Here is a 24,032-nt window from a genome sequence, read left to right as displayed (position 1 = left end):
TCAGATATGGCATGGTCATGTAATAAACAAAGAACACCCTGTATAACTGGTTCTCAAACCCTTCCTATTGAAGGTATGCTGTTTTAATGTCAAGCTCATCGAACACAATTACAACCACAACACAATCAGAGAAACTTAGAGGACGCACTGTTTCCATGTTTATGGAGGAACCTCGCTCTTCATTCAATTGAAGGTAATATTAGATTTTGGTTATGCCAATTGACTGATAATAAGGGACTTTTCGTTAGGTAATTCTATTAGGCTAAATTAAGATTGGAATTTTTTGGTCTTGGTATATCATCGGATTTGTAAACAGCTGCACCACTATACAAACACTAAAGCTTAGAATAATTACATTAACTGATTAAAAACATAATCCCGATTTAAACAAAAACTACTTATACACTACTTATACTTCTACTACTACTACTACTTATACTACTACTGCTGCTAATATTATCATCATAATCATTCAACACATTGTCACTGTCATCATCATTATTATGATCATCATATGTTTGTGAATCTGTGACTCTCAGCAGGACATCAAGTGCCTGATGAACCATGGGGCCGAGGCTCTCTCATGGCGGTTGGCTGTGGGTGTTCATGTCCCTACTGGGTGCTGCAGACTGCACTTACCACTGCCTCAGCAGCAGCAGTGACACACAACCTTTCCTCTCCTTGACCCAAACTCAGACTTGGCGGGTGGAAAGCGATGGTGGTTGCCTGAAGCCCCTGTATAACTTTGCCAAGCTTTTCCTTGAGTCAGTACAGCCAAATCCTTTCCCGGAAGGTAAGCAAGCAACATTGATGAGGCTTAACCTTACACTGTCTGTTGCACAGGGAATTGGGGCAACATTTTGAAAGCCCACATTCTTAGAACACACTGTGAGTTCGTTGCACTGTGAGTGACTTATTGTAAGCATTCTAATAGCTGTCCTACATTCTGAAGAGCCATATGATGTTAACATCTGCTACTTCCCTTTATTGACCCTGAAATGATACTACTTAGAAGAAGTATTGTGACACAGAATCAATATAACAATAGTTAGATGTCTTAAAAACTACCAGTTTCCCTTGGCTTAGTGCAAAAACAAAACCTGTATGATTTCTATTTTCAGATATCATCTCTACAGCTTTAAAGACTGAACAACTAGATATTCCACAGGTATGTACTTCCTATGGTCTGTCTCTATGGTGTTCCCTGGCCTTATGTCTTTCTGTTTCAGACATATTCCTGATTTATATGTTGCATATTATACATTCATGGACAAGATGGTCTGCTATGCCTTTACAATCATATCAGCTCGATCAGATCATTTCAGATTCTCTGTTCCACACTGGTAACATTACTGGTTTGTGCAGCCGATTTCCTCCTCCTACAGTGGGGGTAACATTATGTAATGCATGTTTTTTTAGCAGACACTCTTATCCAGAGAGACTTACGGTCAGGTGCCTTGTTCAAGGGCACATTGACAGATGTTTCAGCTACAGAGCTCAGGGATTTGAACCAGGAACCTTTTGGTTGCTGGCCCAACTGCTTAACCGCTAGGCTACCTACTGCCTCTTACTCTAAGGGATTATTATCTCAATCAGATTTTCGTCAATGGATAACACCATTCTGAACTTTATGAAGTATTTCCTATTTGAAATGGTTGTTGCTTATGATGTAATCTTGGCGGTTTTGTTTCTGCAAAACTCCCATCTTCCCTCTCAACAGCTGGTTCGGTATGAGGCTGGATATATAGTGTGTTTGCTCTTGGCTGTACTTTACCTGCTCGTGATGCCAGTTGCCGGTGGAGTTCTTGCTTGGGGGCATTTCCATAGTAGGAAGGTAGAGGTGAACAACACTCAGTCATCATCATTAGCATCCCTCAACGATCAGGACATCGGTGTGGCAGCTTGTTCAGTTCTTGTCACCATTTTACTCCTGTAAGAAAGTATACACACGCACGTATGCACACACACAGGCACACACACGCACACACATGCACACGTATGAAGTTGTATAATTACTGTGTATGACAGTGTATAGGTAGATATTGTGTGACGTGTGATTTCTTCCTTGGTATGTGTGTTTAGGACAGGGGTGATCTTGGCTTTCACTGTGAACAGTCGAGTCAGTGAGAACATGCACCCAGGCCTATATCATGTAGAGACCAGCGCCAGGATCATTGAAGACTCTCTAACTTCAATTACACAGGTCTGGCCGGCCACCATAACACATCATAACACTCTGTCTTCCTGGAATTCGTTTTTGATAGTTGGTTTGTTCTGGGAATTAGCATTTTGGAAATATACAGTTGTAGCCCTAATGCACTCTCTTTGCTTACTTTTTTTCTGTACAGAAAATTAAGGTCATTATGGAACAGTACTCCATTCCCAAAGCAGAAATCTCAAAGGAAATTAATGGTAAATAAAGTTGATAATAAAATGTTGCATATTTAAAAGAAAAATGTAAGTATGTGTACAATCTGTACTTTACAGATGCTGACGACATCATTGGTGCAACAATCATCTCCTCTTTCAACACTGATGTCGACGAAGATCTCATAGACTTATCTGTCTCCATCGAAGGTGTGTTTCAATAACAAGAGAACAAGTTCTCATTTACCACTGCGACCTGGCCAAGATAAAGCAAAGCAGTGAGACACAAACAACAACACAGAGTTACACATGGAACAAACAAACATACTGTACAGTCAATAATACAATAGAAAAAGTATATATACAGTGTGTGCATGAGGTAGGATAAGGGAGGTAAGGCAATAAATAGGCCATGGTGAAATAATTACAATATAGCAATTAAACGCTGGAGTGATAGATGTGCAGAAGATGAGTGTGCAAGTAGAGATACTGGGGTGCAAAGGAGCAAAATAAATAAAATAAATAACAGTATGGGGATGACGTAGTTGGATGGGCCTAGAGCGTGACAAAATTCTGCCTCGGGGAGCAGGTAAACTGTACTTTTCCTGCTCCTGATGGTACTTGCTGGAGGAGTTCTTGCTTGGAGGTCTTTCCATAGCAGGAAGGTAGAGGTGAACAACACTCAGTCATCATTATCATCATAACTCTACCATCAGGACATCAGTGTGGCAGCTTGTCTTGTTCTTGTCACCATTTATTCCTGTAAGAAAGTATACACACATGCCCATGGACATACACACACACACTCACACACACACACGCACACGGACATACACACACCCATTCATATCCTATTCAAATGCTAAATATTTTGCTGAAATGCATTGTCTTACGCCTGACTTAAGACAAGGCAATACACCTTGTCAACTATTGTGACAGATATGATTGGTAAATTCAGTTCATATGTAAACCTGTTAGATGTTTTGTAGTGATGAGTTAGTACAATCCAGGGAGTGCCATTGGCTTGCACTCTGGCATACTTTAGCTACCATGATCGCAGTTAGACAAAGGTATTCATTGTCTCTCATCCAGAGAAGATATGCGATTACATACACAAAACAAAGTCCTGAGTCATGTCGTCTCAACAGATACAAAAACCAGGGTCTGTATTCATAAAGCACCTTAGAGTAGGAGTGCTGATCTAGGATCATGTTGTTGTTTTTTTAGATCATAATGAATAAGATGGGGAACCTGATCCTAGATCTGCTCTGAGACACTTTACGAAAAACAGGCCATGGCCACCAGTCAAAATCAGTATCTGCCACCCAGAACTTAATCAGACATTGTTTCTAATGTTTTACTCAAGTACAGGATCTCACTGAGTCTCAGTGACTTTCATTTCCTTCCCAATGGGCCTGTGTGTCTGTCTGTATGGACACAGATGCTATTGGAACCTTTGAGAACCTGCAGCTGTATCAGACGACCAGGACAGACCTGCAGGCCAATCACACAACCCTGCAGAACGGCATCCAGGGACTACAGAGCCGAGTGGAGAGTCTGGGGAAATGCCCCATCTGTGACGTCCCCAACCCTAGCAACCTGACTACTGTTGCTAACTACTACCTGGTATGAAAAATGGTACCCTTTTTGATATTTAGTGCAGTAGTTTTTGAACAGGGCTCATTTGAACAGGGCATCCAATGTGTCTTTCTCCAATGTTGTTTTCTTGTCTGTCAAAACCAAGGATATGATGGAGATCGATATAAAAAAAAGAACATTTTCCCAGTGCATGTTGTATAATATGTCTGGTGCTGAATAATGTTACAGTGTCTATTCTGTGTTTGTCATTGTAGATCCCCAGTGTGGATGACAAGTTGAATGATATGCCTCCTGCATCCAGCCTCGCAGGACTCATTGAACAGGTGGGCATACAAACAGGATTAATTTAATCGCATCAGAATGGAAATGTTTGTAAAACTATTCTTGATATGTTGTTGCATTGAACTGGAGAAAATCAAACTGAAATAATGTGTTTATTGGCTGTCTTCTAGGGGAACCTAACCTTCCATGCCATTCCACAAAAGTGCTCAGAGCAAGTGGCTCCCACAATAGCAGGTGAATTTGAAGACGGCATTCGAGTTCTTTATCATTATTTGCGATACTTAATTATGTCTAATGACCAAGTAAATGGCTGCAAGGCATAAATGTGCAATTTATCAAAACCTCTCTCTCTCTCAAATCAAAGTTTATTGGTTGCGTACACAGTTTAGTAGATGTTATAGCAGGTGCAGCGAAATGCAGGTGCAGCGAAGTGTTACTAGCTCCTGGCAGTGCAGCAAAAATGTTGAAAAATACACAAATAATAATGAAAACTAGAAACAAGAAATCACGAATGTCAGTACGAATTCATGTAACAACCCAAATAACACTGTATCAGTAATCTAATACAATCTATGCGTATATACCACAAATATATACTAAGAATGACATGCACGTCATTAGATATATTACAGTGAGCTATGTTGAGAATCCGGTGTATAAATAAACAGTGGAACAAAATATAATGTACAGCAGTAGATATACTATATATACACAAGTATGTGGACATCCCTTCAAATTAGTGGATTCGGCTATGTCAGCCACACTCGTGGCTGACAGGTGTGGCTGTCAGCACACATCCATGCAATTTCCATAGACAAACATTGGCAGTAGAATTGCCTTACTAAAGAGCTCAGTGACTTTCAACGTGACACTGTCATAGGATGCCACCTTTCCAAGAAGTCAGTTTGTAAAATGTCTGCCCTGCTAGAGCTGCCCCAGTATGTGAAGTGAAAACGTCTAGGAGCAACATCGGCTCAGCCGCAAAGTAGTAAGCCACACAAGCTCACAGAATGGGATCAGCGAGTGTTGAAGCGTGTAGTGCATAAAAATTGTCTGTTGTCGGTTGCAACACTCACTACCGAGTTCCAAACTGCCTCTGGAAGCAACGTCAGCACAATAACTGTTTATCAGGAGCTTCATGAAATGAGTTTCCATGGCCGAGCAGCCGCACACAAGCCTAAGATCACCATGCGCAATGCCAAGTGTCGGTTAGAGTGGTGTAAAACTCGCCGCCATTGGACTCTGGAGCAGTGGAAATGCGTTTTCTGGAGTGATGAATCACGCTTCACCATCTGATGGACGAATCGGGGTTTGGCGGATGCCAGCAGAACGCTACCTGCCTGAATGCATAGTACCGACAGTAAAGTTTGGTGGAGGAGAAATAATGGTCTGGTTTTTTTTCATGGTTCGGCCTAGGCCCCTTAGTTCCAGTGAAGGGAAATCTGAACGTTACAACATACAATGACATTCTAGATGATTCTGTGCTTCCAACTTGGCAACAGTTTGGGGGAAGACCCTTTCCTGTTTCAGCATGTCCCCGTGCACAAAGCAAGGTCCATACAGAAATGGTTTGTCGAGATCGGTGTGAAAGAACTGGACTGGCCTGCACAGAGCCCTGACCTCCTTTGGGATGAATTGGAACACTGACTGCGAGCCGGGCCTAATCGCCCAACATCAGTGCCCAACCTCACGAATGCTCTTTTGACTGAATGGAAGCAAGTCCCTGCATCAATGTTCCAACATCTCATGGAAAGCCTTCCCAGAAGAGTGGAGGCTGTTATAGCAGCAAAGGGGGGGACCAACTCCATATTAATGCCAATGATATTGGAATGAGATGTTCACGAGGAGGTCTCCACATACTTTTGGTCATGTATTGCATATTAGAATGAGCTATGTGAAGAATCTCTCTCTCTCTGTGTGTGTCTCTCTCTGTCTCGCTCTCTCTCTGTCTCTCTCTCGCTTTCCTTCTCTCCTTGTCATTACTCTATTTATGAAACCTCCTGCCCTCTGTGTCTGGTTAACGTAGCTCTCATGTCAGTGCTGATTGAATCCCAAGAAGAGTTGCTGAACACCAGCCATAGGTTCCCCTCGCTGGAGTCTCTCATTGAGGCTGTGTCTGACTGTAAAACCACTGTGAGACGCTTTGCAGACCCAGTATATTACTACGACTTTGTCAGGTAACATTTTGCTGAGTTCCAAATTGTACCCTATTGTCTATATAGTAAACTACTTTTGACCAGGGCCCACAAGTTGTGCACTATGTAGGGGATAAGGTGCCATTTGTGATACAGCCTATGACTATCATGGAACATTTATCACCAGAGTCATAAAATCATATCAATGCTGTCAGTTGTTAATCTCTTGTGGACAGACCACGTAAACATAAAATGTGCCATAGATTTGTACTGTTACAACGGGATGCATGAGATCAGCAGCATTAGTTCCAGTGCTTGGGTTTTTCATCACTGGTTATTCAGACAAATCACAATGTGATGTTAGCATCTTGCGAATATCTGAAAGTTAAGGGTAATTTGGCCCATAGACTTGCCTGTAACGTTCAGAGAGAAAGGGTGGAGCTCTTTGTTCCGGTTCCTAACCTCGTACTATCGCTCCGAATGGGCCCACAATTTAATTGAGCATCTGAACAATTACGTAAGATTTTTGTTCTGGATTAATCAAGATTAATCACTTGTTAAAGGCCCAGAGCCGTCAAATACAATTTTCCTGTGTTTTATTTCCACACGATGAGGTTGAAATAATACTTTGAATTTGTGAAATTATGGTTATGTTGTTTTAGTGTAAGAGCTGTTTGAAAAGACCGCCTGAAATGTAAGATTATTTTGCATGGGTGGGTATTTGGACAGCTTGGTGACATCACCAGGAGGTAGGAAGTGAATAGAAAAATAACTAAGAGAGTTTCAAAACTCTCTGCCAATAACAGCTTGTTTTCAGGTTACATATCTCTATTAGGCTCCTCCCATTCAGGTCCTCCAATTAGGTCCCTCACTTAAAACACTCCCTGACAGTCCTAGCAAAATTATTGCTAGACATGTAGCTTTTTGCTAAGAAGGAGCTATTTTTGTTTATTTTTGACCAATTTAATTGAAAACAATTACAATAATGTACTTAATTGTTATCCAGAAAGTATTTGATATTGAGAGCAAAAAACAGCTGCATTGGACCTTTAATACTAAGGTGTCATACCATACACATACAGAAGCATAATGAACCTGTCTACCACATTACAGGCATGGTTCCCTTAGCAGTCAGTAGCTTAGGCACATATCTGTGAATTGTAAACTATTTTCCATGTGACTGATACAGTATCTCAAGACATACAAAAACTAATTTGATAGCGTTTACCCATGCATCTGTCCCCCTTGTCTTCCCCCATAGGGTAACATATTTTTCCATCATTTATAAGATGTTTATGTTTATAAGATGATGATAACATGTTGACTTACTTTTTGCGGAAAGACATTGAGGTGGATTGACGCCAGTATGCTCTCTGGCGCGCTCTCCAGGTGGGCAGTGTCATTGACACTCTGCATGGTGATGCTGGTCATAGTGGTTCTGATGGTGGTTGCTCTCTCTCTGGGACTGCCTGTGTTCTTCTACCCTACGATTTACTCCACATACCAAGATGCTCGACTGAAACACACAGCAATTGGCCTGTATAGAGCGTAAGTGAAGTATACCCGATTTAGCATATCATGGCCAGTATTCATAAAACGCCAAAGAGCAGGAGTGCTGATCTAGGATCAAATGAAGCCCCACTTGTCCATGTAATCATATTCATTGTGGTGTTAAAGCAAGAACTGATCCTAGATAAAATGTCCTTATCTGAGATTTTTTAAGAATACCTGTATCTTCTCACAGGTTACAGATCCAGTCCTGTCCTCTTCTGACATGGACCTGTTTTCTCCTGACGGTATTGACTGTGTTTTTCTTTAATTATGTTGTTTTCTGTCATCATTCCACAGAGCTGTAGTAGCGAGCTTCGTGTTTTCCTGGCTTTTCATCCTCTTGGTCTTTATTGTGTTGTTTTTCGGGGGGAATGCCCACACCCTGGGCTGCCGGAGCTGGACCCATGGACAGCTCTTTGGGGTCAGTGAGGGCCCCTATGGAGCAAATGGGAAATATATGTGCATAGGGAATAATCTGTGTGTAAAAAGCTATTTTAAAAACCTTATACTTATTTAACTTAAATGAATACATACACAACTCATTAAAATGATTCTCTCCCCCGTTGTCATTTCTATCACAGTTCTTAGACCAGCAGAATAATATTTTCAGCAGCCTAAACAACATCAGTCCAAGCTTCAACACCAGTCAAAGCCCCAATATCAGTCAAGAGACCAACTCTGAGACCCAACAGATTCAGCCCAGCACCTCAGCAATATACCAGTGAGCTCTCAATTGCTGCTCGATGAGCATCTGTCCTTTCATGTGCTACTGCCCTTCGCATTCCACAATGATGCTCAGTCACTATCACATTGTCTCAGACCGTTAAACTGGATAACAGCTTTTGTACCCTCTGTTTCTGGGTTTGGTCATACATTTCTCTGTCTGTCCTCTTTGTTTCAGTGGCTGTAAGAGTGGACAGTCATTGTTCCACAGCATGCACATGGAGCAGCACTTTGATCTGGAGGACTTCCTCAATGCCAGCAAGGTGTTGCTCAATTTGTCATCTTCATATTTAATTTGTTTTCTGTTCTTTCAAAAATCACCCTGTGTGACTAAGGTACTGTTACTACTGAACCTTTGATTACAGTATATTTACATTTTCAAATGGCATATAATAATGATACTGTCTGTGCCAGGTATTTAATATGTACCTGGATGTTTCTCCTCTCATTTGTTGTAGTACTTGGATGGATTCAATGAGACTGCTCAGAATATGTCAGTCAACCTGGATGGCTTGAAACTGCTAACTGACAATGGCAGACAGGGCCTACTGAGCTTTAAACAGTGTGGGATAGACAGCATCAACTACCATGAGCAATTACTACTGGTATACACAGGAGCAGCAAATTGTGTGTGTGTTTGTGTGTGTGTGTGTGTGTGTGTGTGTGTGTGTGTGTGTGTGTGTGTGTGTGTGTGTGTGTGCGCGCGTGCGACTCAGCGCGTGCGTGCGTGCGTGCGCTGAGACGGTTCAGAAATATTCAGGGCCGTCACAGTGTGTGCATGTGTGTGTCAGAAAGCTCCATATTTATGTTGTCCATTTATCAATGTATTGTCTCTGTAGCTAAGCACACCAGTTGTGAAGACAGACCTTGGAGTATTTGCCAATGAACTGGATAAGAAGGCAGAAGTTCCTGTAAGTCTGTCTTGGTTTAGGTAACAAATAAACCTCAGAACACAATGGACCATGTAAATTGCAATGCATGATTATTTTCTTCACATCAGGCAAATGGTCAAATTAAGGAAGAATTGAAAAAAGAGGCAGAAACAACCAGACATCTGAACACCATCGTTAAGCTACAGCAGACAAATGCAGTGAGTTTTATTTGGACATTTATTGTCATCCCAACCACAAGCATTTATAAGTGTTAATGTTCCACCCCAAAATAAACACATAGAAATTGTAGGTCTAAGTAGATTTTCTTCCAGAACTATTTAGACTCGCTCAGTCCTAACATTGCAAAGTATTTTATTACCTAAAATTTGAATGTTTTCACTACTCAGGCAAAGATGAGCCAAATTGTGAGTGCCTTGAAGACTATCAGCACAGTCTACAAGGTAGAGTACTGTCACTATCTGATGATGATCCCTTTGAGATAAAATAACCACTGAGTTGTGTCTGTGTGTGTGTTTTAATGTGATTATTTGAGTGTGGTGATCAATCCCTTAAAAACAAATTCATCTCACTCTAGGCTAATGTAGACAAAACACTGGAAAGTTTGACCCAGACAGAAGTGGCACTCCACAACCAGCTTCCTTACATTGTGGGAAATGTAAGACCAAAATGAAATTGTTTTCCATTATTCTCCATGCACTTGGTCAAGGACTACATTACAATTAATTGTATACAGGAAAGTTGAACATAGAATAGCTCTGGTCCAGAACGTTTTGTGTGGCACGTTACCACATGTAACGCCCTGGACCAGAGCTAAATGTAGAGCTGCTGTTAGAAGTTATGATGAATGACACTGCCAAAACTTTTCAGGGGTCATAGTTATAATGGTTCTAGACTGAGGTGAGGTTTTTCTCTGCAGGTGTCTCAGTGTATCATGGAGAAAGGAGAACAATCCCTGCTTCGGTACCTAGATTGGGTCCGTCATGCGGTAAGTACTGTACTAGTATGCCATAGAATTACACAGAGATAATAATAGCACTTAGCAACAATGTGTAAATCAGAATGGGTACTTTGGGTAGGTAATTGCTGATGTCACTGTTTTATTATGGCCATGTTTTCAAAATGTACATCATTGTTATGGTGTTGATGTACAGGACTGTGCAATTATTACTAGCACAACAAATGTCATGCAGAAATAATTTCACTGGCAGGCTGCCTCTGAGCATTACATTTGGATACCACTACAGAATAATCTCTCCCCAAAGTGTTTGCAATAGTAAAGTCAAAAGGACAATTGTTTCTATACTATGATTCTTGAAACAGTGGAATATTATTTCATAATGTCATGCTGGTAGGGTGTCAATAAAGAGGGTACATTGAGTAAGTGACATGACAAGAAACATATTGCTTTGATGGATTGGTTATCATAGCTCCTTTCATAACCATTCAATAACTGGCAATGTACATATGTACAGTAGCCTACATACAGGACACAAAACATCAGCATATATTACATCCCTTTTCTATGCACATTAGTCTCCATGGAGAACAATAGACTAGACCTACTCGATAATTGATACTGTATTTTCCCATGTACAGATCTTATATAAGGTCCTGGATTGCCATTGGCTTGCTGTGTCACTGGACAATGTGTATACAGCAGTCTGTCTCAATGTGGTTGATCCATTGGTGAGCGTTTTCTCTATTACTATATCCCAAACATACCATGCCATCTGATCTCACTCTCTCTCCCGCTGCCTCTCTTCCTTTATTTTTCTGTCTTTCTCTTCCAATCAATCTGAGCATGTTACTCATCTCTGTCTGTCTCTCTCTCGTCATCTCTATGTTTTTGTTTCTCTCTGCATGAAGAATGCATTCTGGCTGTGTCTGGGATGGTGTTGTGCATTCCTGGTCCCTGGAGTGATCTTCAGTATCTATACAGCCAGGCGATTGAAGCCAGAGCCCACCTTCATTAGGTGAGAGAACCTTGCTCAGAACACTGATACAACGTTCTCCTCATATACCTAGAATGAATAGAACTAGAATATAACTTATTCTAGTTTTGTGGTACTCCTTTCAGCTCAATGTATGAGTAGTGTCCATGTTAACCTGACTGCATGGCATGTGCGCCTAGCAATTATCTACTGTCTTTATTGGCTCCCACTGAATTGCGTCATGAGACAAATCTCTAACCATGTTTGCTCATACGTTGTGCTATAATAATAGTATGGTTGACGTCAGCTTTACCGCGCGGTGTAGTCACGTGGGTCACTCGTCAGCCCTGCTACTAAAATATAATACGCCCTTGCTCTATAAATGTAGTTCAACATAGCACTGTCGTTTTAATCATATATTGCTGTTTATATCTGCAGTAAGGATACATTCATCTTGCCTGAGAAGAAGACAGAGAATATGAAATGCCATACAGAGAAAGCTGCATCCAACAACTACATGAGCTTATAAGAAGTCCATGAGATGTGCATGGTTTCTGAATAAATCAAAAGCAAAACATGTGAAGACTAAGACACTTGAATTTAAATGCAAAAAAAAGACGATACTATGTTGAAAGCAAAATGGTGGGGTTATCCCATATGGAATCTAATCTTGTCGATAATAGAAATAATTTGTGTAACAACTCCTGACATCCTGACAACGTTAGTTGTGGTATCTATCTCTATGTGGTCTCGGGTATCTATTCTTATTTCAGCTGGGCAAGCCAGCCTCTATAATTCATCTGAAGCACATGCCTATTTAATCAAAAGCGAAGGCCTATGTAATCTGATAAATTTGTTTATTCGTTCCTATTAGTTTTTTTCTACTAAATTGTTATAATGAATAAAAAACGAATACATGTATAATACAAATAATGAAATTACTTAAAGCATTGCCTGTCTCTTATTAGTATTATCACTGTATTTATCACTTATGTCATCAGCGCCGCTGGTGTAATGGTATCATGGAAGATTCCCATTCTTTCGACCCGGGTTCGATTCCCGGGCGGCGCACAATTTTTATTTATTTGTTCTCGCCAAATTCCAAAACAAAAAGTATTGTGAAGAAACCAAAATATATATTGAGTAATATATCCACCATCACCTATGTATTTGGATGCTTTCATCTCACTTGAGAGCGAACCAAAGATTTTCAAAGGTCCAACTACTAAACCCACCCTGGCCCCACTCAAGGGAAGTTTGGATTTGCAAAAAAAACACATTCCCAATTCACCCTTGTATATTTGTGTGTAATAAGACAAATATAAGCACCGACGAAATTATTATTGTAGAATTATTGCATTGCCAACCCCTGGATCTCTGACTCTAACGTTAGCTACAATGTTGCTGGTTGTGATCAGTCACGTGAGTTTCCAAGACTTGTGTTATTTTTTGTTCGTCACCATTTAAAAAAAAAATGTTTTTATTTACAATACAAAATAAACAATTTACATCGCTACATCAAACATGTCTAACAAAACACAACACAGGTATAAACAAGAACATATTAAATAAAATAATAATATATAAATAAATAAAACACAATTATAGTGCAATTGTATTCACTCGGGGAAAAAAAATGCATTATAATGATTCAGGAAGATTATATTATATTTGTTATTCACTAGGGATAATGTCTCAATTCAATCAAAAAATATTAGTAATTTTGGTATAGAATTCTGGAATTTTTGTTTGTGTATAAAGTATTTGGCAATAAGAATAAAAAAAATCACAATCATTTCAATTGTCTTGTTATTATTGCAATAGTAACATATTATATCCTTCATGTCAAAAACATGGGTGGTGTTCAAACTGGTAAATAACTATTCTGCAATGCTTTCCCAAAAATCTATCACAGATTTATTTTCATAGAACAAGTGTGTTAGATTTTCACATTTTTCACAGAAAACGCAGATCTCATCAATGGCCACATATAATTACATGGATATATCGTATATCTTATGTAGAATTTTAAAGTGCACAATATTTGTAAGGCATCAACCAAGTTTTTTCCCAGACAATGTCTGGATTTGTTCATCACCAGATGTCTTGGTAATGTCACTTAAAAGGTCGTCAATATAAAACTCAAGATTAAAAGCAGATATGGTTTCGAAATAGTGATTTTACTGACGCCTGCAGCTGAAGTGTGTTACACATTATTTGGTCCATTCATTGCGCATGCGACCGTGGACATCCGCTCTTATTTTCCGCCATCTTCCACTTCGGCTGTGCACCCATTGTTCATACAAGCTGATCACGGCTGGTTTCCACAGTCAGCGACTGAGGTGATTTGTGCCCCTTTTTATAAATACTCCTGTAAGTCTGCATGAACTGTATCAGAAAGTGCGTGTGTATCCCTCAAAATACCATACACTGATTACTCTCGCAGGGCGCGACATACGAAAACATGATGATGATGATGGACGACGAACAGCCCAAAACCCTGTAAGTAACTAACATTAACGCGGGCTGGCTAGCCAGATCAGTTCAGTAGCTAGCTACTTTACATGTGTCTATTAGAAAGTGTGTTCCACCATTTAAAAACGTCCATGTACTAATGTCTGGTTCTGTCAATGTGTGACCATTATTGATGTAGATGGTGTAACTCAATCGGGACAGTCCATGGCTCGAGATTTGTCAATCTCGTTCGCTTTCGCCGAAACGAAAACTAGTTATAGTTAGCTAACCAGCTAACGTTAGCTACCTACGTCTCAACAGACTAGCTATGTATATATCGTTCTAACCAGCTAACTACTAGCTAGTTACTTGATATTGATTTTATTCATATGTCCATAACAGAAATGAGCTACTACTGTTACTTTTAACGTTACCGTCTTGTCAAAGCAGCAATCATTGGCTAACTTTCAGCTAACAACCTTACTTTCGTGGCAAATATGCAGAGACAGGCGTGTCATCCACTAATTTGTGCCCTGGCGTCAGCCAATTTGCCCAGTATTACATTTAATCGGTAACCAAAATTATGTTATGGATTTATTGAGTTTAATATGATAGCTAGCTGGCTAACTAGCTTACATCCACACATTCCAACAAGCAAGGGACTGCGCGAGGCCCAACTCCAAGCGTCATGCAATGCATGCCTTTCTACCGGCTGCTGGGGATGATAGCCACGTAAACGAGAGTCAGATTTTTTGAGGGGACGGCCAGAAGTTGCTTTAAACGAAATATGCGTCAAACGCAAGGGTTAGATAAGGTTAGTTGTCTCACTGAAGTAACTGTCTACTGTTCTGGCTAATTGTAAGTGCAGCAGTGCACCCTACATTTTGCTTCCCTGGAAGAAGTAGCTAAACTTGCTTAGAACTTCCTAGTCACGTGCTTGTTTTTTCCCTCCAGGTATGTAGGGAACCTGTCTAGGGATGTCACTGAGCCCCTCATCCTACAGGTTTTCACACAGATCGGCCCCTGCAAGAGCTGTAAAATGATTTTTGATGTGAGTATTCCTGGACCCAAGATAATTTGTTTGATATTGATCGACAGTTCTTTACTGTCAATGGTGATTGGTAACTGTCTAATGAGAACATGTGGCTAATGCTGTTGACGGACCTTGCTTTGGATTCAATGAGTGCGGTTACATGCACACAATAATGTAATTATTGTGGGTAGTTGGATTAATATGTTAGTTGCTTGATTATGTTCTTTTTGGGAAGCATATTTGCACGTGAAAACTTGTAAGACTCTTGTATTCAATTGTGTCGAACACACTCGCTCTAAAGAGGGAGGCTTGCTCGGCTGGTGCAAGCACATACGCAGATCAAACACAGCAGGAATCCTGAATTTAAGGTGTTTACATGTCCTAATGATTTGAAAGATTGCTAAAAAAAAAAAATACTGGTTTTAATCGCCGTATGCTTGCTTGGTTTTGACCTTATGCTGATTTAAGATAAGCAGCGTAAGGTGTTTATGACTTGCATAATCTGCCTACTGCCATGATCAGTTTAATATGGTGTTATTAGTGTACATGTAAACATACTCATTGTAACTTGTTATCTTACAGACTGCAGGCAATGATCCATACTGCTTTGTGGAGTTCTATGAACACAGGCATGCTGCTGCTTCGCTGTCTGCCATGAATGGGCGTAAAATTATGGGTAAGGTAAGCTATCGTATCTACAAGTTGAGTTGGGATGGGTGAGTTATGGTTTTGAGCAACCAGTAGGCAAAAACTATGAGGATTAGCTGTGTCAGGCAGTGAGTTTCTCAACAATGTTGAAATGGCAAAGTCATGAATGGATTTGCTTTGTGAGAATGGCTTATTCCGACTTCCCGTCCACAGGTAAGTACTTTGATTCCCCAGATTAAATGAGACTGAAAGATGTGATCTGATTCCAAATATAGGCCTAACCACCACAGTTGGTTCCAATGCTGACTACCAGGCATGTTCGTGTATAATATATATGATCCTATTGCTCCAAATATGGAGTAGGTTAGTTCTGTTGTATGGACATCAAGTGCATTTCTGTCTTAGTGGTTGATTGACTATATATTAGATTAAAATGTTCTTGACCCATCGCTGGTTTTGTAAAAGAAAACAATCGGTATGCTTTTTCCCCCCCAAATATTTATTTATTTATTTATTTTTAAAAAATATATAAACTAGGGAAGCCAGTTAAGAACAAATTCTTATTTACAATAACGGCCTACCTCAGCCAAATCCTCCCCTAACCCGGATGACGCTGGGCCAATTGTGCGCCGCCCTATGGGACTCCCGATCACTGCCGGTTGTGATAAATCTAAAACAATTTCAGTACCTTTTCCAGACTCACAGCTTCACAATACATATAGGGTCTAACCTCAGGAGAAATATATATTCAGTGCCAATTATTTTATCCTCAACAGGTAATGAAGGACCATTTGAGGAGTAATACAAGTTGATAATGTCACTGGTTTGTAAGTCCTTTGTTACTTGGACCTTTTACTCAGTAGTTTATAGTCCACTTGTTTATGGAGTGCACAGTTCTTCCATGTTCTGTTCTCTGCTTGTCACGGCATTGAGATTCACTCTGCATTTGGTCAGGTGGCTCATTTGTTTCTCACAGACTGCACCACAGAAACTGAGGTAGTAATATAGCCCACTGTATCTAAATTATGTAAACATCTAGCCTGCTCACTATCGCACTCTCAATTTAAGGGGTTTTATTGGCATGGGAAACATATGTTTACATTGCCAAAGCAAGTGAAATAGATAATGAAGAAAAGTTAAATTAAATAAAATGAACAGTAAAGAGTACTCAAGTCCCAAAAGAATAAAGACATTTCAAATGTCATTATGTCTATATACAATGTAATGATGTGAAAATAGTTACATTTGACCTGGCAACAGGTCACAAATCGTTTTTGCTGTGATTGCACACTGGTATTTCACCCAATAGATATGGGTGTTTATCAAAAGTGGATTTGTTTTCAAATTCTTTGGTCTGTAATCTGAGGGAAATGTCTCTAATATGGTAATTCTCTCTCTCTCTAGGAGGTTAAAGTCAACTGGGCCACAACACCAAGCAGTCAGAAGAAAGACACAAGCAGTAAGTGCCCAGCTCCCTTATCAGTCAGTTCCATAGGAAAATAGTGAGGTTCTCTCTGTAAATGTGGTCTTCCACACCATAGATATACAAATACATCTCTATATGGGCAACTCCACTGTAACAGAATGATGCCGAGACTCAGAATTTTCACTTTAAAATATATGTATAACAAAAAACAATTATTGCAAAGTTAAACAAACCATACAATTCTATGCACAAGGACTACTTTGAACAATTTCCGCTGAAGATTTTACTAAACTCATTTACTTGAACAGTGCAGATGCAACATTTGGTAAGAGAGTTACAATTTGTGCGGTTTGTTCTGTCATTCTGTTACCAAACTTAGTTTCTGCACTGTTCTTCAAGTAGTGTTTTAGAAAAATGTTCAGTGATCATTGTTAAATGTAGTCATTGTGCATAGAGTTGTATGATTTTAACTTTTGCAGTCATTAACTTTGCAGTCAACTCATCAAAAAAAGAAATGTCCTCTCACTGTCAACTGCATTTATTTTCAGAGAACTTAACATGTAAAAATTTGTATGAACATAAGATTCAACAACTGAGACATAAACTGAACAAGTTCCACAGACATGTGACTAACAGAAATAGAATAATGTGACCCTGAACAAAGGGGGGATCAAAAGTAACAGTCAGTATCTGGTGAGGCCACCAGCTGCATTAAGTACTGCAGTGCATCTCCTCCTTGTGGACTGCACCAGATCTGCCAGTTCTTGCTATGAGCTGTTACCCCACTCTCCACCAAGGCACCTGCAAGTTCCCAGACACTTCTGGGGAGGAATGGCCATAGCCCTCACCCTCCGATCCAACAGGTCCCAGAAGTGCTCAATGGGATTGAGATCTGGGCAGAATACTGACATTCCTGTCTTGCAGAATATCACGCACAGAACAAGCAGTATGGCTGGTGGCATTGTCATGCTGGAGGGTCATGTCAGGATGGGTACCACATGAGGGAGGAGGATGTCTTCCCTGTAATGCACATCGTTGAGATTGCCTGCAATGACAACAAGCTCAGTCCGATGATGCTGTGACACACCGCCCCAGACCATGACGGACACTCCAACTCCAAACCGCTCCAGAGTACAGGCCTCGGTGTAACGCTCGTTCTTCAAAGATAAACGTGAATCTGACCATCACCCCTGGTGAGACAACTGCAACTCGTCAGTGAAGAGCACTTTTTTTGCCAGTCCTGTCTGGTCCAGCGACGGTGGGTTTGTGCCCATAGGCAATGTTGCCGGTGATGTCTGGTGAGGACAGGCCTTACAACAGGCTTACAAGCCCTCAGTCCAGCCTCTCTCAGCCTATTGCGCACAGTCTGAGCACTGATGGAGGGATTGTGCATTCCTGGAGTAACTTGGGCAGTTGTTGTTGCCATCCTGTACCTGTCCCGCAGGTGTGATGTTTGGATGTACCAATCCTGTGCAGGTGTTACACGTGGTCTGCCACTGCGAGGACAACCAGCTGTCTGTCCCGTCTCCCTGTAGCACTGTCTTAGGCGTCTCACAGTACGGACATTGCAATTTATTGCCCTGGCCACATCTGCAGTTCTCATGTCTCCTTGTAGGGTGCCTAATGCACGTTCTTGCAGGGACCCTGGGCCTCTTTCTTTTCTTTTTTTTCCAGTCAGTAGAAAGGCATCTGTAGTGTCCTAAGTTTTCATAACTGTGACCTTAATTGCCTACAGTCTGTAAGCTGTTAGTGTCTTAACGACCGTTCCACAGGTGCGTGTTCATTAATTGTTTATGGTTCATTCAACAAGCATGGGAAACAGTGTTTAAACCCTCTACAATGAAGATCTGTGAAGTTATTTGGATTTTTACAAATTGTCTTTGAAAGACAGGGTCCTGAAAAAAGGACATTTTCTTTTTTTGCTGAGTTTACATTTTAAAGGGAAAAAGCAGTCTGCATCATTCTGTTAACATGGAATTGCTCATATCTCTCAATTTCTTCACAATGTGCTGCATCCAGCAAGGAGTCACAATTGTTGTCTCATGTCCTCCCAACAGATCATTTCCATGTCTTTGTTGGTGACCTCAGCCCCGAAATCACAACAGATGATGTCAAAGCTGCCTTCGGCCCATTTGGGAGGATATCGTATGTACCTTACAAACATTAATGTCTATCACAGGGTTACATTGGATAGCTTAAGTCCTGAAGAGTAATTGTCCTGAAGAGTATCAGTCAGTAATTTGTTTACATGGTCACATTACTCCTTATTGAGTGAATGGTGTGTTTCTCCTCAGGGATGCTCGTGTGGTCAAAGATATTGCCACAGGGAAATCTAAAGGCTATGGTTTTGTCTCTTTCTTCAACAAGTGGGTAAGTGTTACAGATGGATGTAATCACTTATGGGGGGGGTCATAATAACTCATAATGGAAGAGTTTCCTGTAAATGTAGTCAACATTATCCTTTGGTATTTGGGTATGTAGATGGGTCATATGATGAATATCTCTTTTACTACTCACAGGATGCAGAGAATGCCATTCAGCAGATGGGTGGCCAATGGCTAGGTGGCAGACAGATCAGGACCAACTGGGCTACTAGAAAACCCCCAGCCCCTAAAACCACCTATGAAAGTGAGTCCAGGCAAGATAGTCATTGGTTTCCAGTGCATTTGTCATTGAGAAGAAATGTAAGATAAAAACCTAACAACTATATTATCCTCTAACACTGGTTGTGTTCAGAGAACAATGTCATACATTTTACTCCATTGTGTGATCAATGGAGCCCCTAAGATCTTCTTATTTTGTTGAATGGTAACTTTCATTCTCCTGTTCCCAATAGCCAACACCAAGCACCTGGCCTTTGATGAGGTAGTGAACCAGTCAAGCCCCAGTAACTGCACTGTGTACTGTGGGGGAGTCAGCACCGGTCTAACAGGTTGGTAGTCTGTCATTCAACTGTTTACTTTCTGTTGTGTGTGTGTGTGAGAGAGAGAGGGGTCTTTGACATGCCTCCCTCCTGTTTTCTAGAACAATTGATGAGACAGACCTTCACCCCCTTTGGACAAATCATGGAAATCCGTGTGTTCCCAGACAAAGGATATTCCTTTGTGAGGTATGCCATGAGATGAAAAATTGCTAAACCTCTGACAAAGACTTAGACAAAGACAAAACATTTCTGCATATGTTTCTCAGTAACTAGTACCATATTTTGACTCCTCTCTGTTCAGGTTTAACTCTCACGAGGGAGCAGCCCATGCAATTGTGTCTGTGAATGGTACTTCGATAGAGGGACATATGGTGAAGTGTTACTGGGGTAAAGAGACCCCGGACATGATTAGCTCTATGCAGCCGGTTCAGCAAGTTCCCCAGGTATGAAGCAAGAGCCAGAGGCTTCCACTCATCGGCACAGCTTACGCACGCATGCATACACAGGCACACACTCTTACACTGTTGTCCTCTCTCCCCTGCAGCAGAACAAAGTGGGCTTTGCAGCCCAGCCCTATGGCCAGTATGCCCAGTGGTACGGCAATGCCCAGCAGATTGGCCAGTATGTCCCCAATGGGTGGCAGGTACCCACCTATGGCGTTTACGGCCAGGCCCAGGCCTGGAACCAGCAGGGTTTTCAGTAAGTACACAAGGACATCTGCAGGGCTCCCCTCCCCTCCAGCAACAAGGCTGCAGCTGAGTGTCTTTGGCTGGGCTTCCCAAGGACAGCTAGGCTCCAGCCCAGTCGCCTGCAGCTCTGGCCAGGGGAAGGAAGGAGCCAAAGATGTCCTCCAACCTTCACCCTCGCCACCATATCCAGCTTATGAGGACAAAGACAAAAAAACGCATTTAAAAAAAAGATATAATCAAAGATTTAATTTGTGATTTATTGGTCAAGATAACAGCAATTTCATCTTTTTTTCCCATCTGAGTTTGATCCCTTTTCTTTTTTTTTAATATAAAAAGAGCATTAATTAATGTCCTTTTTGGCCTTTCAAAATGGCCACTATTCTGGGTCTAATTGGACTTGTCGCCAGATGTGAGTGTCCGCTCAATGAACTACATCGTCCAGAAAGGGACCTGCTGCCCTCTGAAGCTTTTCCCAGTGCAGAGGGATACATCTTAGAGTGCACGTGTCGCATCCACGTTATTATTTTAAGTGCCATGTCATCTTTTGTTACTTCATGCACACTTGTTTTTACTCTGAACTTTAATTTGCCCTTATTTGTTGAATATGATTTTTTTCCTCCTGAGTTAAAATACATTGCTACTTAAAATGTGATGTATGAATTTGTGTTGGTAGATTATAGCTACATTTGACATATGACTAGTCATTTGCTTGTCTCAAATTGGTATAATTGGGTTTGACAAATCCTGTTAACTGCTCTTATAACAGGAGAAACATTGATAATGAGTTTACCACAGCAGTTTTTTTTAGTTCTTGTTTTTCTCTAATCTAGAGAACCAAAGAATGGAGTAACTTGGAATAATTTGCTGAAATCCTAAATATTACTGTTTTGGAAATAGAAATTGCGGAGTTACTTAACTAGATTGTATGTGAACATCCCACCAAAATGTTGTGAGTCCATGCAAATATTCTTATGAGGAAATATTAGGCTACAAAGAAATAGTTAAGCAATAATGCCTGGGAATTATAGTTGACAACTCCTGACAAGGGCTGTTCTGAGACTGATTTTAGGATTTAAAACGATCTGTCTGAGCTACAGGCTCCCCAACTCTTACTATGTTGAAATCATCAGTCACTGTTGCCAATACCCGACGTACTGACCGTTCAAATGTTAACTTTTCCCTTCAGGTATTTGTTTCATACTGGATGTTGCTGAAGATTTGATCAGGAAAAACAAGTCATGAATGGGGTTTTGGCATGAAACAGTCACATTTTTGTTATTCATTTACAGTGTTACAGGATTCAGGGAAGAAGTTTAAAATGCAACTTCAAAGCCAAATTTAAACGCAGCTAGTCCCACTTCAGCCCTTCTCTGCAACATTGAATACGAGGAGTCAAGACGCATGCAAACATATTTTATGTAAAGCTACACCAGTTGATCATAACTAATTTAATACACTGAGCCTATGCTCTGTCTGCATGCCCACACTCAAATACCATCCTTCGCTCTGTTTCCCTTTTCAATATCAAATCCCTTTCTCTCCCTAACATATTCTCTGCTGTCTTAGTTTTGTGCTGATCCTCTGACATACCCTGACCCTCGTGTGCTCGCACATTCTGTCCTCGGCTGGCGCTTGCTCAGTTTATTTGTTGTGTGTGCTGTCTGCTTGAGTCCCAAATGGCTCCCCTATGTAGTGCACTACTTTTTCAGGGCCCTGGACAAAAGTAGTGCACTATAAAGGGAAAAGGGTGCCGTTTGGTATTAAGCCTGTCTTGCTTTCTCCTCTTTTTTCTCCCCCCCCCCCCCCCGTTTGCAGTCACTTACTGGCCAGTGCTGGGTGGACAGGTGTGAGTGCCCTCAGTAATGGTGGGGTTATGGAAGTTACACAGATTGAATGGGAGTATGCTAGCAAACCAGGCCAGTATGGGAGCCACAGGATACCCCACACACTGATGATTGGGGGGGTGTAGTCAACTTCTTACTGGCTACTGGAGCACCACAGGGATCTGTGTTAAATCCCTGCCTCTTGTGGCAGACTAAGACTTGTTGGTACATGGCATTTGAAGGGGAAGTTGACCTCTGCTTAGGCTCATGAAACTGATTTCATAGGGGGTTAAGGGGAGCCATGGAGGACTGGAATAAACCACACGTATTATGCTGCCCTTGTTAGACGGACTGTACATGGCCAGTGCTGTACCATTTTAAATTAATATCACTTAAGGAGAGACTTTAGGATTTGTGCCATTGTTGGTATGTTTACAGTGTCTCAAACCCATTTTCATAAGGACTTAAAGTCAAAATAAATTGCTTTTGATTTAAGATTAATAATACATTTAGAGTTTGATGCAATGAATCATGTCAAAAGTAATGGATCCTTCACTTTTTTTGGTTTGAAGTAATAAAATGGGTAACTTTATTTTTTTCTTGCATTTTGTTTTCCATTCAGCCAATTGCAGGGATAGATGCCACTGCTTTCTTTCTGTAGGGGCAGACACATTGCACAGTATTCTCTTGTTTTTACACATTTGATTTCCAAGAGGTTTCTTTTTGCATTCCACCTTTCCCCTTTATATATTTTGGATGGCCTCAACATTTGCTTAATGTGTAAATAACCATACCTTGATTTCAAGCTGTATGAAGGAAAATCCAAATGTTCACTAAGGGAGCTTGTTTGCTTTCTTTGTTTCGATAACTGAAGAAATTAAACATTATTAGTAGCAGCATTATCAAATGCATATCCATGGTAACTGGCATAGTGATACATGTACATCCAGGAAGGGAAAAGACAGCATTGCTATGCAGTGCAAAAAATGAACACAATTTTTACTTTGAATAGTAATTATGTGCATAAATTGAGTTTTCTGCCATTTTCTATGAAGTAAGATCAGTATTTTTTTATGGAAAAACCTGAATGAATCTGAAATGTGCGCTGTTGCCCCTTGAACATGTTTTAATACCAGAGGGACCAGACCCATTGTGTTGCCTTAGAGTTGATTGCTTTTAATGGACACAATATCATTAAAGATTAGGCAGTGCCTACAGACATTTTCAAAACTTTCGTTTTGAAAAGAGTTTTACTCTGGGGTTTGATAATGTTTCTGCTACTGTAATAACCAATGTGTTCTTGCTTTGTCCAATTAAATTGCTGATGTGCAAAAACAATTTTCTGTCCTGTGTGATTAGTGGAGTGGAAAATATTCAAATAACTATTCCAAGTGCCTATAAAAGTTTGTTTTATTATAGAGATTGAAGTGTGATACGATCATTACAACCAAATAACACATTGAGGGGTGTAAGGGGCATGGGGAACAAACAACTTGAATATTTGCTTTCTTTTGTTGTGGTTCTTGTAGTTGTACCACAGAACAAGGATATGTGT

General features: G+C 40.6%; 2 protein-coding genes and 1 non-coding gene across 4 annotated transcripts; all 3 read left to right on the top strand.

Annotated features, from left to right (window-relative positions):
• The first annotated feature begins 45 nt into the window (after positions 1–45).
• LOC110536260 (prominin-2) lies at positions 46–13,276 on the top strand. Its single transcript, XM_021621944.3, has 24 exons — positions 46–193; positions 540–793; positions 1,122–1,168; positions 1,721–1,932; positions 2,083–2,203; positions 2,349–2,412; positions 2,488–2,577; positions 3,809–3,993; positions 4,221–4,289; positions 4,419–4,482; positions 6,275–6,425; positions 7,773–7,931; positions 8,232–8,355; positions 8,516–8,655; positions 8,836–8,920; positions 9,116–9,262; positions 9,497–9,568; positions 9,658–9,747; positions 9,937–9,990; positions 10,125–10,205; positions 10,467–10,535; positions 11,147–11,236; positions 11,417–11,523; positions 11,920–13,276. Exons 2-24 carry the CDS (start codon positions 565–567, stop codon positions 12,008–12,010), a joined length of 2,541 nt encoding a protein of 846 aa, XP_021477619.3. The 5' UTR covers positions 46–193; positions 540–564; the 3' UTR covers positions 12,011–13,276.
• Positions 12,482–12,552, top strand: trnag-ccc (transfer RNA glycine (anticodon CCC)). Its single transcript has one exon. It is a non-coding gene; the product is annotated as a tRNA-Gly (tRNA).
• A 392-nt stretch (positions 13,277–13,668) lies between the features above and the next one.
• Positions 13,669–23,815, top strand: LOC110536259 (cytotoxic granule associated RNA binding protein TIA1). Of its 2 annotated transcripts, none has more exons than XM_021621943.3 (12): positions 13,669–13,823; positions 13,928–13,983; positions 14,890–14,986; positions 15,551–15,649; positions 17,021–17,075; positions 19,100–19,187; positions 19,337–19,412; positions 19,562–19,670; positions 19,879–19,974; positions 20,067–20,151; positions 20,267–20,408; positions 20,510–23,815. In XM_021621943.3, the coding sequence occupies exons 2-12, from the start codon at positions 13,946–13,948 to the stop codon at positions 20,666–20,668; spliced, it is 1,044 nt and encodes a 347-aa protein (XP_021477618.1). In that variant the 5' UTR covers positions 13,669–13,823; positions 13,928–13,945; the 3' UTR covers positions 20,669–23,815. The 2 variants fall into 2 exon arrangements, with proteins under 2 accessions (XP_021477618.1, XP_090047156.1); XM_090191030.1 differs by having other exon boundaries at positions 13,698–13,823; positions 20,513–23,815.
• Positions 23,816–24,032: the final 217 nt, after the last annotated feature.

Source organism: Oncorhynchus mykiss, chromosome 11 (genome assembly GCF_057628025.1).
Source record: "Oncorhynchus mykiss isolate SJ-2025 chromosome 11, ASM5762802v1, whole genome shotgun sequence".
NCBI classification, from domain to species: Eukaryota; Metazoa; Chordata; class Actinopteri; order Salmoniformes; family Salmonidae; genus Oncorhynchus; species Oncorhynchus mykiss.
Note: the sequence above shows the minus strand (reverse complement) of the source record. Positions and strands in the feature narration are given on the sequence as shown.